The following is a 15,792-nucleotide window of genomic DNA, read 5'->3' as shown; positions in this document are numbered from 1 at the left end:
GTTTTGTTTAAAACGTTGCTGCTGAACAGACAAATCAAAAACTCTCTCCTTCCTAGAGCTCAGTATGTCGTAGAACACAGCCGTGACGAGCGCTTTGAACATGGTTCCTCTGCACAAAAACATCTTACATATTACAAAACATGAAGGCAACTAATTGTTCACTGTGTTCACAGTTTGATATTTTGTGAAATATGCTTATTCGCTTTGCAACTGATAGCTAGATGATGAAGATTAACACTACTCTCATGTCTGTGTGGTAAATTTGAAGCGACAGTGAGCAGCAAATTACCTTAGTTTAGCATAAAGACTGGGATAGGCAACAGATTCCACCTATCATCATCATATCATCGTCTCTAAAGATGAGCATTAAGATATTTTTGTTAGTGAATATCAGAGGTGGTGTTTGGCAGATTTTCCTTTCTATGGACAGAGCTGGGCTAGCTGATTCACCCTGTTTCCGGTCTTTATGCTAAGCTAAATTGACTGGCTGCTGGATTCAGCTGCATATGAATCAGTTGATTTTCACAGTGTACTGAAATGAACTGAACCGTAACCTTCTGAAATCCTGTGCTTTGGAAGATACTACGCAGTATAACGCGATCTGTAGTAATGGACTACAACATGTCAACCCTCCAGTCTGGTCTAATCCCTAATCACTGGGCTTTGATAAGCTCTAAATTAGCACTGACGCACCCTCATCTTCCTCGTGCTCAGCACAAAGACTAGAAGCTTTCTCTGCACGTGTGTGACACTGCTAACAGGAGCTTCAACATCAATGAGAGATATTACACACACATTTTAGCATCTGTCAGGGGAAGCTTGCTTCTTTAACACGACACACAGATAAAGTTCACGAGCTCACAGTCGAAGCTGCAAGTGCTACGGACACACACACTCTTTTTCCGACCGTGTCCCTGCCACTACATTCACCTCCAGACCAACACTCCAGTCACACCATACATGTTTCAACTCCACCCGCATTGTGCAGATATAGAGTCCATCTTCAATACGCAATATAGGATTTCATAGACACATTAGTACCAATTGGAATGACACAGAAACATCTAGCTGGGTTATAAAAGAAAAGCATAGTATACACACTATACTTCCTATTTAATGGAAAGAGAGTGCATCTGGGTGAATGCAGATATTTTAAGTAGTTTTTTTTTTTTTTTTAGAAACACGCATATACTGTGGTAGTATGTATGTATAATGCCATCATACAAGAAGCCGTTATGGTGAAGCTTCTTCTCTCTGGCAGCTATAGGACACGTTTGCAGGATGAAGCAGGACTGGGCAATGAAAACACAGACAAACTGTAGTGGTGGTGGCAGCTTTGAGTGATCCAATGCTTACACTGTCTTTCCTCTGTGCGCATTAGTTTAACATGCAGTCTCCACTTTTGAGACGCTGGAGCTTCAACCTAAATGTTTCCTCACAGTGTGAACGAACGGGGCTTGAGCTACTGGCTGCTGCAACTGAGACATTTTGGGGTAACTGCAAGCTACGGAGTGGGAGCAATAACAGGAGACACAGCTGTCTTTCTCTCTCGGCGCCGCCACATGTGGCACATTTCAAAACAACACAAAAAGGTAACAAATACGTAACTTAGATTTTTTTTTCCTACAGTTTAAAATATAAAATTCAAGTGCAATTAAAGTTCCAAATATTAGTTACATCACATACATTTCTCTCTAAAGTAACAATCTGTTACTTGCAGGTAGTTTATCTCGTCTTGTTATATATCTTGTTTATTATTTAAAAAAAATTACAATATAGACTTTCTGATTCACCCCATTTATTCTTTCCCTGTGCTCCAATGGATAACGCACCCACTGAAGTGGAATGGTTTCAATTTCCTCACTTTAACATTTCGTTTTCCGCGTTAAACTGTGCTTTAAGTGCACCAGTTGTTTTCTCATCTCTGTCTCGTGCACGTCGGGGGCCAATAAAGAAATCCAATTCGGGATACATCCATGCACACTGTGTGGGCCAACGCATCTTAACACGTCGCGCCGTGTGTGTCCACACAAACACACACGTCTTGCACGTTTGCATGTACGTCGCGCCTAAAAACATCTGTGCTGTGGGCTTCTGCAAGTTTTGACATGTTCAGTATAAATATTACAAAAACAAAACAACAACACAGAAAACAAAGCAGAGCAAAATTAAACGGGAGGTGGAGGAAGTGAAGGGAAGGCTGCAGAAAAAAGAAGCTGTTAACGAAGGAGCAGAATTGTGGGAATGGCTGGGAGAGAAGAGGATGTAGCATATGATGAGCAGACATAGGGTTTGACCGATATATTGGTTTGCTGATACTGGCCTGTTATTAAATACTGGGGGCAACACTTTACAATAGTACTAAACTTACTTTGGGAATACATAATTAATGACTTTTTTATGCTTTACTTAAACATAGATTTTTTTAAAAAAGGTTATTTAAACTTTTTGGGAAATTTACTTGTTGCAGGGAGATTTAGATGAGAAGATTAATACCACTCTCATATTTGTTCAGTGGATATGAAACTACAGCCAACAGCAGGTTAGCTTAGCTTAGCATTAAGACTGGAAGCATCTGTACAAAGGTACAAAAATCTGTGTTTACAAGGACCACTAAGGTACAGGAAGTCACTGTGCCCAGCCAAGAAACAGTCCAGCATATAAGCCCCCATAAAACCAAAGCATGCTGTTTTTACACTTTTTTTTACAACATGTAAGTAAGTTAGCTTCAGAGATGCTGGTAGGTTGATTTTTTAACCTTTGGACAGAGCAAGGTTAGCTGTATCCCCATTTCCAGACTGTATGCTAAGCTAACTGGCTGTTGGCTATTGTTTCATGTTTACCATAAAAGTGATATCAGTCTTCTTTAATGCATATAATGCACTATAAAGATGTATTTAGCCGGTTTAGTTGCAAGGGTGTGAGCCCACATTTAAGTCTTTGGTTGTTGGGGCCCCCCATGGCTTTGGAGTTAAGGTGGCATCCTGTAACATCCATGCTTCAAGTCTGGTTGAGGACCATTGTTGCATCATTGCGTCTCTCCCTCATTTCCTGTCATCTCTCTGTTGGTGCTATCTAATAAATGCATTTGATTTGCCTTTTTAACTTTTAAATTAAAAGACCACACTTTGCAGAGGGTATACACAAACCGAAAGGATGCTTAACTTAAACTGGGTTCACACCTCTTTTCATTTATGCAATGTAGTTGCATATTACTTCTCTGTAAAGCTTTAACAAATAACGAAAAACATATAACACCAATTAAAGGCAAATTAGAAATGCCTTATCAGCATGCTGTCATGTATCTGTCATCAACCAATTACAGTTACACAATCATAGTAGCTAATAAACAGTATTCATTTCAGTTCAGAATACAGTACATTGACAAAACAGTTGCTTTAGCTTTGAGTCTTCTTGTTATTCTTTTCAGTGACAAAAAATGTAATGTAAAATCTAACTTACTGAAACTGACCTTAGACAGGACATGAAGGTTGGCTATGCTGTCTGACTGTGTCTGTCGGCCTTTATGTATATACTGTTTTGATTTTGTTGAAAAATACTCAGTTTGGTATTCAATGTTAGACCATGCACCATCAATAGTGATCGATATTGCACCTTCACTGACGTAGCATACGGCTGTGTGAACCACCGTCCTTAAGGAGCTGCTCAGATTTACTATACCATGACTACTACAAGAACACTTAAAATTTGTACATGTTTGGTATAAAATGGTCAATTTTAAAGAAACAATATATACACACAATATAGATATATATCAGGTATCCTCTGCTTCATTATAAAAATACTAATACTGGCCCTTAAAAACCCATATCGGTCAAACCTTATACAAAAAGCTGCACTAACTGGAGGAAAGTTAATGATGTATTACGAGTTAAAGGGGTCGAAGATGAAGAAAGGCATCATTTGACAAATACAGGAAATGAAGATGTTTAGTCATATAACAGGTACTGAGGGGAGGGCATGGGAGAAGTAGATTTGGGGGTGGCAGTTACATTTAGGTTGCTGGATTTGGAATGACGCAGGATGACGAAGGTCTTTAACAGGACGCCGGGGAGGCCCTGTCTATTTGTACGGCCGTAGGAACCTGGTGACTTTGGAGCGCAGCAGCTTGATGAAGGAGCGAGGGAACATCTCTTTGGACTCCTGTGCCGTGTACCTGAAGTAGTTCTGGGGATGGGCCAGCACGTCAAACAGGGCCTTTATCAGCTTCTTGTCCTATGGGGAGGACACAGGGACAGAGTGTCATCCCACAGCACCACTGAAGACAAAGACCAAGCACCCAGCCATGAGGCTGGTAACGTACTGCAACCTTCAGTACCTTCAGTATCTCCTGGTGGTTCTCGGAGGCGTAGAGCCTTCCATCTCGCACTATGTCCTCTATCAGCTGCTGGTAGTCCTCTGGAACACAAGAGGGTTAAATTATAGGGGCACCATACATAAGAGAGTGTTGTTGGGTTACAGTAGAAGGCAGTATAAATATCAATAAGAAACACTAATGGCAGCCTGTACGTGAGATTAGATCTAACTCCGCTATCTGAGCTGTGTTGAAGGTGGCTCACCATCGTAGGTGACATATGGAACTTGGAAACCTTTGCCACTGTTGCCCTCGTTGGACTTGAACTGAATCCAGAGCTTGCGAGAGCGAGAGGTGAAGGCGATGGGCCGCTCGTAGGTCTGACACGTCTCATAGGTGGTGATGGAGGTGGGAAGTGCTGGAAGATGAGCACAAACTTATTAAAATAGCATTCCACATCCTCGTGACTGTCAAGGGCTAGAGTACGTCTAGTAGTTGGCTCAGATTGAAGTCAACTCATGTTTCCAAAACAAATTAACTGCTCCAGAATCAGTTTGTTTCTTCACTTACGCTAAAGGATGTGAGTGCAGGTTTATACTCTAAGAAGAAGGGAGGTTGCTATCTCAGATGGGCCATAGCACCTGCAGACAGTTTCAGCACTCAAACGTGTTGAAATGAACACATCAGGAATGTTGGAATATTTTCCAAATTCTGGTGAATATCAAGAAATGTCACAACTGGAGTCCATCTTTGTGAGCAGGGATTGTTTTGTCAATTGCTGTTTCCAAGGTCAAGAATGAACTGTTAAGCTCTATTTTTCAGCCAACACAGATGAGTCCCAGAGTTGTCCTTGTGACTGAGCGGTCTAGAATTACATATAAATCAAACTGCAGTACAGATCAGGTGTTGTCACAACTTAATTCATAATGCCATTGCAGAAAAATTCATGTGTGTGTGTCATGACAGCATCGTTAGTGTAATTAGAGGCTGCTCACTGCGGAGTCGGGCTTAGTCCAGTCCCCTAACTTTAAGGTCCAGAAAGGTGGAGCTGGATCACCCATTTGACTCTGCAGTGAGCACTACAAAGATATAAAAGGCCTCACTGGTGTACAGGCAGAAGTTAACATTACAGCAAAACCTGATGGCACATACATGAACACACAGTACATCTTTTATGTGCAGGTTTGGAAATAACAAGTAGTAGCCAATGTTGGTCATGTAATAATCTTATGCTGCTTTAAATATGAGTGTCATCTAAACACATACAGACCAGAAATCTGTCTGATCAGTTTTTAGCTAAAAATGACTATGAACGAAAATGTCTTTTTACCGCTCTTCCTCATCACCAGCACATCCCCACACTCATCCTCAATGGGGAGGAAGATCTCCGGTACCACGATGAGAATCCGCCTCTTGTGTGGTGGGTTGATGGTCCACACACAATCCACATTGGACGGGTAATCCCCGGGATAGTTAGGAGACTCGATGTAGCCTGTGTATTCTCCCAGCTCACCTCCGCAAAGCTGGTCTGAGGACAAAATAATGGAAACACTCAGAACTCATTTCAACCATGTCAGAAAAACGTACTAGTGTCCCTGAAGCCTGTTCTCCTCTGATACCCTTTGTCAATCAGCAGCAGTAGTAGAAGAAGAGGGAAGCTAAATATAAATGTTGAGCAGAATTACTTTTGCAGTGCGAGACGTTGGTTGCACCGTCAAAGTCAGTGGTGGTGTTCCCTGGGCAGGTGATGCAGTAGTTCTGCCCAAACTCAGACTGGTAGGTTCCTGCTGGGCAGCGGATACAGCGGTGGGTGCTGGAGTTGTAGTAATGTCCAGGAGCGCAGTGTACTGAGGAGAAACATGAGGGATTCAGTGTGCACGCAGCATAAACTGAATGACGATAAACAGCAGGCCATCTACAAGATACACCACACAGCTGTGATATTATTCATGCCTGGATGATAGAACAGGCAGATAAACAAAGCTCTAAAGCATGTATAGATGACTTTATCATCTGCTTGTGCAAATTGCCATCTCATACACATCTGCACACTCCTTTATGATGGTATTAACAATGGAACTGCTGACAAATGGCTTGTGTCATTGCAAATGCCAGTATTAACATACAGAGGTCTGCAGTTTCTGCATGCTAATGAGCACACAGTCACCATGCTAACATGCTAATATTAGCAGATTGGCACTAAACACAATTTATGGCTGAGGAAGGTGAGAATGTCAGTTTTGCAGATCTTTGTTTAGAAACCAAAGTGGATTTTAATGCCATCATGCAGTGGTATACACAATGCAATTACACACATTTAAGAGAAGCCTCTAATCACCCCTTCAAATACATGTCTGTCATTTTGGATGTCGCTAACAAACTGGAAACAAACAGAATTACCACCTTGCAGTTGTATACCTCCAGCAATCAGTCATATGTTGACATTGCGTTCATATGAACGCAATGTTTCCAGTCATGTCTGTCACTGGCACAGAGGCATAAAACCAACACACATACAGCAGACATACAGAGATACACACTCCCATAAAGCCTCACCTTTGGCCTCACAGTCCCTGAAGGAGACGGATCCTTCATACTTGGTCATGAGGCCTCCTCCACAGGGGAAGCAGAGCACACGGCCTGGTTCAGGCTGGTAGAAGCCCAGAGGACAGAGCTGGCATGGACGGAATCCGTCAGCAGAGAAATGACCTGCTGGACACTGACCTGAGGAAAGGACAGAGGAAAGACACCTCTCTTCATTACTACTGACTGATCTTTCTAATCTCAGCTCTCCACAAAGAACAATAAAACATTTCTCTGTTGGTCCTTTGTGGCTGTTACTCCAATTCAGTTTGCAATAAAGGCCACAAGGTGGTGCCAACCCAACATATTTATACAAGCATATTCTTCATGTGTGCCACCAGTGTAGATAAGATTCATTTTCTTGCACACCTGAACACTATCTCTGCAGTATTGCCCTAAATGTGTTTTGCTAAATGAAGAGGTTCATTAGTAATCGAATGGTTTCAGTGCTGAAGGGGGAAGAATGGAAGATTTGGGGCTTTTTAAATGACTGTAATGATGGGATGGTGACTTACCTCCACACTGAGACACGTTCTTAGCACCAGCGATGCCTTGTCCTTCAGTGCTGGGACACGGCTCACAGGACAGCTGACCCACTGTGTCCTGGTATGTACCAGGAGGACACTGGACACACTGCTCTTGCTCTCCGCTGTAGAAGGTCCCCATTCCACAGCTCACTGAGGAGGACGACACAGATAAGAACTCTGAAAGAATACTTTTCAGTAGCTCCTGTTGGTCTTCCTAGTAATGACAGGACAGCAACATCATGACACCAACCGACAATGAGCAAAACTTACCACACTTCCCGTCTCGGAGGACTTGTCCTGTGCTGCAGGCCTCGGCACCCTCCGGCACCTTGGACGGTTTCTGGGCCACCTCGTACTCTGTACCAGAGAACTGGATGTAGAACTGCTGCTTGTTGATGGACTTCCTGAGCGTCCGCATGGCGCTCTGCAGCTTCTGCTTCGTCCTCTCCCGCACACACTCCACATTGCACGAGTCTGAGGCAACACTCAGTGTTAATAGTGATACTGTCTTTTGTTTCTATATTGACATCATATTGTATTCTGCATAGTTTGGTACCACAAGAGACTTTCTGTTGCAGTCATGATGTGATGTTTTTAACTTTAACTGCTATCTTTCTATTGCTATCCTATACTATTCTATATAGCATGAATCAAATGTCTGTAGGTAACCTCTTGCAATTCTCTTTGCACTTATGTATGTTGACTACTTCATTCCAAGCAGAGCTGGACAAAACAGGTGAGAAAGAACATCTCACCTGAGGCTTCCTCCTCCTTCATCTCCATCTCAAACTCGGCTGTGATGTGGGAAACCTCTTTGGAAGGAGATTTGCGTCCTCGCCTGCGCTTCTTGGATGAGTCACACTTGAGGTTGACAAAAGTTACCTGGCAGTCGTCGGTGCATGGGAACTGGCCTCCTTTCAAGGGAAAAAAACAGGAGTGAAGAATGAAGAGGAGGAAAGCAATCAGATAAAAGATGCAGATCATAATGTGCTATAATAATGTGCAAAAATTAAGCACTAAACATAGGTGCAGTTTTTCACCTTTCAGATAAATTATGTATTCTAGGTGGTGGTGTGTGTTAACAGAGGCTTCCTAAACACAGCTGATCCACCTCTGACAGTGACATGCTCTGTACCTTGCAGGTTCTGCTTGGATGAATCTCTGTGTTTCTCCTTGTTGCGGGGCCTCAGGTGACACTTGGCGTCTTTGATCTTGAACCTGGCCTTCTGTTTGATGGGTGGAGCCAGGGTGTCTTCATTCATACACAGCAGAGAAAAACTGTTAATCATGACATAATGTTTACTTATGCAAAACTGTAAGCTAGTGTACTTTTGACCCTGCTGTGCAGTAATCTGGCTGACTGTCTGTAGGTTAGAGTTGCTTCAGTCACACTGAGGGCAAGATTTACTGCAGCTTTTGTGCCTGTTTTTCAGGAACAAATAAGGTGTATTTATCAAACAGATGCAGCAGGCTGGAGTCACAGTTTGCCTCACTGCATATGAATTTAAGGGAGGATTGCACAAATAATAGCAGGAGACATGTTCAACAGAGGTTGATTATGTATTCTGCTAGATTTACTGAGGTCATGCTACTTGCCACTGTCACTTTTGCCAGGAAAATTCTCTACCTCTGAAAAGGAGGCGTAAACACAGTGAAGATGGGATTTACAGGAGGAAGATTGTAGTGGGGAATAACACTTAAATAATGGCTTGTGCATAACTGAAAAATGATTATAAGAGACATTAAAGAAGCAATTAGGCTTCTGATTACTGCAATGCAAGCAAACAGTGGACTACTGAACTGTGGTTTGTGTTTGTCAAATCTTGAATTTGCACTTTGAACCATAAATGAACTGTAAAATCACAACAGGCTGCAACCACATGAACCTCAGTGTCCACCTCCACCTGCTGCACCCCGTGCTGCTGGTCCTGCTGCTCTGCTGTCTTGTGTATATTTTGTCTGTCATTAATGTCTTCATCATCTGCTAATGTATTAATAATCACACACGTGCGAACGTAATTGTTGGCGTGACCTTTTGAGTAATAGGAACAGTTTTTCTCAGGTGGATCTCATAGAAATCTCCCTGCTAAACTGCACCTATGAGCTCTCCTTTGCCGGCAGTGTGCGTATGGAGGACAGTTCCCGGATCAGTCCAGGACCCGACAGCATAATGAACAGCTGTCTTGGCACATCTCAAAGAAAACAACAGCATACATGTGCGCTGTGCCATTTGCTCTCTTGCTACTACATTTTCTATCATGTTTGGTCTACTGTACCGGCGCAGGTGGGTAAGGCGGTGGTTGCGTTCCTCTTCTGAGGAGCTTTACCAGGCTGGACCGGCACTCCGCAGCTCAGTGTGTAGCTGTTCTCTGAGTCTGTAAGGAACACACACACACATTAGACTCCAGTGAGAAAAGAGAAATCAGACATGGTGATGAGAGGTAAGGGAGGCTGACGGACTGCGTGACCTGGTCCTCCTGGATCATCAAATACTTGTGTTTATGTGTGTTGGTATAACAGCATGTGTTTCGCTTGGCGGTGGACTGGGCTTTGGCACAGTTCTGAGGATTCTAAAGAATTTTGTACATGTTGTATGACTTTGCTATCTTCCTGCATTCAGAAACGAGACAGGCGGCCCAGAGGTTGCTGCCATGTGACCTTAAACCCACACTGAGAAATGAAAGCCCAAATGAAAGATCTATGGACCCCATCATGATGCACACGCACACACAAAGATGCATTTCAAGTAAGAAATGAGGGATGAAGCTTTCAGAGGTCATAAAAGAGAGATGATTAAATAAGAGCCTGGGCTGCATTCAGCCACAGGAATTTACATGGCGGGCCTCCCCCGAAAATTAAGACACACTCCAACAAGACAGAAAAACAAATATTTCACCTCATTCCTGAGAGCTATCCATCATTCTAACACGACAGCTGCCAAGTTAAACGGAGCGAGAGCCACGCTATGGAAAAAATGGCGTGATCAAAGAATGTAATCGATTTACAGATGTGTGTTAAGTACTATCGCAGGAGGAGGAGAGGCCTGGGCGCCAGCCAAAGTGCTGGGATGGGTGAAGCCAAGAAAACCTCACAGAATGAAAAACACATCAGTCTGAGTGGAGAGCCCCCCGAGGAGTCAACAAATATAGCAATAAAGACCATTTGCGCCTTCATCAAGCATCAGTGGCATCGAGAGGTGAAGATGGTTCAGAAAGCTGTGACTGCGAGCTGTTACCACCAGAGGGCAGTAGAAATACAGATAAAGAACCCAAAAAGTCCCTTATTCCAGCTGCTGGAGTGTTGGACAGAACAGGCAACTTGTAGATGTCACCTGGAACTCTGGTAAAACATTTTTGAATTATTGTTTAGAGCATGGGGCTGCATGGTGGTGCAGCAGGTAGTGCGCGTGCCTCACAGCAAGAAGGTTGCCGGTTCGATCCCCGGGTCAGACGGGGCCTTTCTGTGTGAAGTTTGCATGTTCTTCCCGTGCATGCGTGGGTTCTCTCCGGGTACTCCGGCTTCCTCCCACAGACCAAAAACATGCTCATTAGGTTAACTGATGACTCTAAATTGTCCGTAGGTGTGAGTGTGAATGGTTGTTTGTCCTTGAATGTGGCCCTGCAATCGGCTGGCGACCGGTTCAGGGTGTACCCCGCCTCTCGCCCATTGTAGCTGGGATAGGCTCCAGTCCCCCGCAACCCCGAAAGGGATAGGCGGTATAGATAATGGATGGATGGATGGATGTTTAGAGCATAAGACACACATTTTATGTTGAAGTTGGAGTTCTAAAGTCAGTAAACACCATTCAGTAAAAAATGTGCCTAAAGAACTGACATTTTATTTGATATATGGAAAGAATAACAAACAGAAAACTCACGTGTGTGTGTGTGTGTGTGTGTGTGTGTGTGTGTGTGTGTGTGTGTGTGTGTGTGTGTACCTGCGAGGAAGAGGGCGTTGGAGGGGCAGGAGAGCGAGCAGACCTCTGCCCCTCCGCTCTTGGTGCAGGTCAGCTGGGCTCGGGGTGCTGGCTTCCCATTGGGCAGACACTTCACCGCCTCTGAGGAACACACAGAGTCACATCACCATGACAACCACCTGGACACACACACACACACACACACACACACACACACACACACACACACACACACACACACACACACACACACACACCTCTGTTCAGGGCGGCTGTGCGGAATCCACCGTGCCACATGTGCATTAACTCAAAAGCAGACACACACACACACACACACACACATACACACACACACACACACACACAGAGCTGGTGCTCACCGATGCAGTCTTTCTTGTTCCAGTGGAGTTTCTGTCCTGGTGGACACACACACTCGTAGCTGCCCTGGGTGTTTATGCAGCCGTACTCACAGCTCCCGTTGCTGATGCTGCACTCATCGATGTCTAAGACACAACGACAGACAGTATGATACACACAGCTCTAGAGCTAAGCACAGAGGGAACATCGGGTGTAGTTTGATTGGTTTGAAGTGTGGCAGTCCTTCTCTAACAAATCTAAATCTAAATGTATCTAGCCATGTTTTCTTTCGTTGATAGCATTTAAACATGATCCTGGGTTTTTTGTCCATTGTAGTCCCTTTTACCTGACCAGTTTATTAGGTACACCAGTCTAATACAGTCCTGCTCCCGCAGCTGTGCTCATGCTGACACCACCTTTCCATCAGTGATGTCAGTCAGTTGAACGACAGGACAGTCGCACACACATAATACACACCGACAAGCAGACATACACTGGGAACATGCACAAAGAGAACTTCTTACTGTATACACACAGAGACGCGAGCACACACACACATTATCCATAGAGAAAACTTAGGGAGGAGGTGTGAGAGTGCGCTCAGCAGCAGCCAGTGCGCTCACCTCCACATCCTGAAAAGCATTTCCCTTTCACATGCATACACACAAACACGCACATTTCATCTCCTCTGTCACACACACACCTCAGCTGTGTCATGTACAGTATTTCTGCCATGCTTCGGGCACTGGGACAGACTTGGGCAGACTCTCACCTCCACAGTGAGTGAGGCCGTACAGGATGTATCCCTTGTTGCACAAGCACTCGAAACTCCCAGGGTAGTTGATGCAGGTGTGGTCGCAGGTTCTCTCAAAGGAGCACTCGTCGATGTCTGAGGGAGACCAAAGAGATACACGCTGGTGAGAAATACTGCAAATACTGCAGCGGAAAGGGTTGAGAACAGGAAATGGACACGCTCATCACTGCCAGGGACATCATCATCATGACTTGGTAAATTAGGCTTCATTAGGCGTGTTTTTGTTCGTTCGCTAATGGTTTCCCATTCACATCAGGACGAGGATGCCTTCCTACAGCCAGCATCAAGTGACCATTAAAAAAGAATCATCTTAGAGGGAAACTCCCCTGATTTTTCACATAAATGTCACTTTATCCATCATGGTTAGTTCTGCCGATCCTGAGAAAACTGCTGTGTCATATCCTCTCTGGCTAAAATAACCCTGATGATGACTGCAAATGTATAACCAGAAGCTTGTGTCACAACCTGGGGTCATCAGGTATGAAGGGCCGAACAAAAAGATGTTGTTTGGCCCTGGGAGAACTGTGGAAAATGTAAGATGACAATGACAACATTTACTGTGAGAAAAACGACATTTTGCTCCACTGTTTATATGGTAGCTGCACCCACGACTGTGAAGGCAACATTGGATTTAAAGCATTTTTGTCTTCTGTGATGACATTTCTTAATTATGAGGCATTTATTTAATTCACTGGGTTGACTGAAAACAGATACTGCCATCTGATCATTTCATCCATATATGATTTTGAAGTCCATTTCTAGAAAATGTACCATATCCTATATTGACTTCATGCCTTTCAGCAACAAGGAAGTGCTCTGATTTTTCTTTTGTCTTTTAACTCCCCATCTAACCAGAAGTGGGAATCTTTTACGTTGTGTAGATTGACATCTCCTGCTTCTGATCATCTTTAGCTGCAATTTAGCAAATATCTTAGCAAGAAGATGTGTAATCAGTAATCATGTAGAGCGTGAAAGATTGACAGAGCTGGACGAAAGTGAGAGATTTTCTTCAGCAGCAAACATATTGACTGCTGTTTACACAGCAGTGCTAATTAGATCAGTTCTCCTGCACAGCTCTGGGATCAGCTGGTCATGTTACTGTTACAGTAGTCATGATGACTGGACATGTGTATGTGTATAATAAAACAATACGATGCAATGATCAGAAAAATTCAACTCAAGCTTTTAGTAATTAAGTATAGATCAGGGTTGTTGCACCAGTTTAGAAATGACTTCAGCCTCATAAGCCTCATGAAGTCCTGCTGATGTCCTGTCAATGGTGATACACTTGTCAAACAGGCGTTGCTGGATTCCAAATGCAGTAATGGAATTACGCAGCTGGTCAAGTCATGGTTTAAATCTGTCTAACGAGAGCATGCAGCTTTTGTCCTGCTGCACCGGTGGAGGGAAAGGCCAGAGGGATGAGTGGTTTACAGACATTGCAATCTTAATGACTCATTTATGGACATACACAGGCTGCTCAGCAAAGACTTAAGAGGCCACTCCATTAATCACAGTGGACGTTATAGTAAACAAATACATGAGTTCCACACTAAACTAGGACAAGAGCTCATTCTAATAAACCAATCCGGAAAAACTCCACTGGACTGAGGTCGAGATGGCTCACATTCACCGCTACGTCAATGTCTGTATGAGTGTGTGAGTGTGTGTGTGAGCACGCACGCCCGCCTGCACATGTGTTTATGTATACTTGTCCAGCACCAAATATTATTAACCTATCAGGAATGGAGGCCAGCGTTTCAAGCTCACCTGGTTTATTTCAGGCTGTTCCGTGGGGCTTTACAGGGGCTAAAAATACGACATGTTATAATGGAGTTTGTCATGTGGAGGAAGTTGTTAAGGCCTGGATGTTGGCTCGGTAAATATTCCAGGCAACTGTCCATGTGACGACTTAGGAATAGCTTGCCTGTTTCGAGCTAGGCCACAAGCAGAGTTTACATATACTGAGTCGGGCACACAGGGGTTGTCTACAGCTGTTTAATGTAAAAGGAAAATATATAAAATGTTGGTTTCTGGTTTGGCTGAAGTGTTTTTTGTGTGAGACACACCCTCACCCTGAGTCATGATAAGGTGTTTCACCAGTGATTGCTGACATTAATTTTACTGCTGACAATATTCTCTCTATCTCTCTGCCTTTCTAAACATTTAGAATAGAAGGAATAATTTGTGGGAATTGCTTATGCAACTATGGCAAACGATTAATCTTTCTGCTTTGGTTTCTTAGCCAGTTCTGGCAAATGTTCTCACACTGGCATGTAGTGCATCACCAGGAGCTATTTTCTCTGGAAAAGCTCACTGGCACAGAAAGAGCTGACAAATTAAACATTATATTTCATTTTAAGGTCACGTTGAAGCGGAGCGGTCCAGATGTCGGTGGATGGGATGAACCTGGCAGCTATTGGCTGGCCTGGTACTGCGGCAGAGGTGTGTCAGAAATAGGCACCGTCTCTGTGATGTGGCTGACAACACTCAACACCACATTATTAAAGACTCCAAACACACCGCGATGATGCACACTTAATCCAACACGTATACGCACACGCATGCACGCTGTTTGTGGTTTTGGGCCAGGGACAGAAGCCCCTCAGGGTTTTGTTGTTAATAAAAATCATTTTGTGTTTGTCTGTTCTCTCGTCTCGCTTGCTGTGACTTGTGAGCAGGAATCTGCCTTTGGTTGTACAAACATATTCACTTATCACAAGGAGGCTTCTCCATGTACCCTACACACGCAGCCCAGGAAGGCAGCTCCACTGCTGCACCGGACAGGAGATTCTGGAAAGATGACGGTGCATGCTGGACCTTTTCTCGTTTAGACTCAAAATTCAGCGTATTTTGACCTGACTGATGCACGACACCCTAACCCTGAGAGCAGGACTGATGACAGTGAGAATCCGTGTGATTGACAGCTGTCAGTCACTGACCTTGGCACGTCCGCTCATCAGTGAGCAGTTTATGGCCTTTCTGGCAGCTGCATTCGAAGGAGCCCACTGTGTTCCGGCAGAAGTGATCGCAGCCTCCGTTGTTCTCTTGGCATTCGTCGATGTCTGAATGGAGACAATAAAGGAATGGAAAACAGAAAGGCCATCAGCAAAAGCACTGTCAAACCTCAACTCAGGATTATTATGTTCACATGAGTCCACCTGAGTCACAATACAACTGCAGCACATGTGTCAGAGTGCACACACTCCAGGTACAAATGAGAACCGCGTGACCAAACTACAGGTCTGATTTCCTTTGAAAGGGTGGAAGCAGTCAGGAT

The 15,792-nt window shown here is 44.0% G+C and overlaps 1 protein-coding gene across 3 annotated transcripts in view; it reads right to left on the bottom strand.

The window, feature by feature from the left end:
- Window positions 1-1,176: 1,176 nt before the first annotated feature.
- Window positions 1,177-15,792, bottom strand: part of scube1 (signal peptide, CUB domain, EGF-like 1) — an 88,573-nt gene continuing 73,957 nt past the window's right edge. For all 3 annotated transcript variants that reach the window (XM_070991642.1, XM_070991643.1, XM_070991644.1), the window contains 15 exons: window positions 15,455-15,577; window positions 12,471-12,587; window positions 11,722-11,844; window positions 11,363-11,482; window positions 9,702-9,800; window positions 8,561-8,677; window positions 8,181-8,339; window positions 7,696-7,899; window positions 7,414-7,575; window positions 6,872-7,039; window positions 6,001-6,162; window positions 5,646-5,843; window positions 4,581-4,733; window positions 4,340-4,419; window positions 1,177-4,236 (listed from right to left, as the gene is read on the bottom strand). In XM_070991642.1, coding sequence (XP_070847743.1) covers window positions 4,084-4,236; window positions 4,340-4,419; window positions 4,581-4,733; window positions 5,646-5,843; window positions 6,001-6,162; window positions 6,872-7,039; window positions 7,414-7,575; window positions 7,696-7,899; window positions 8,181-8,339; window positions 8,561-8,677; window positions 9,702-9,800; window positions 11,363-11,482; window positions 11,722-11,844; window positions 12,471-12,587; window positions 15,455-15,577 — 2,138 coding nt within the window. In that variant the 3' untranslated portion in view covers window positions 1,177-4,083. The remainder of the gene's footprint in view (window positions 4,237-4,339; window positions 4,420-4,580; window positions 4,734-5,645; window positions 5,844-6,000; window positions 6,163-6,871; window positions 7,040-7,413; window positions 7,576-7,695; window positions 7,900-8,180; window positions 8,340-8,560; window positions 8,678-9,701; window positions 9,801-11,362; window positions 11,483-11,721; window positions 11,845-12,470; window positions 12,588-15,454; window positions 15,578-15,792) is intronic.

Source organism: Chaetodon trifascialis, chromosome 22 (assembly GCF_039877785.1).
Source record: "Chaetodon trifascialis isolate fChaTrf1 chromosome 22, fChaTrf1.hap1, whole genome shotgun sequence".
NCBI classification, from domain to species: Eukaryota; Metazoa; Chordata; class Actinopteri; order Chaetodontiformes; family Chaetodontidae; genus Chaetodon; species Chaetodon trifascialis.
The sequence above is the reverse complement of the archived record's forward strand: the minus strand, read 5'-3'. Positions and strand labels throughout refer to the sequence as shown.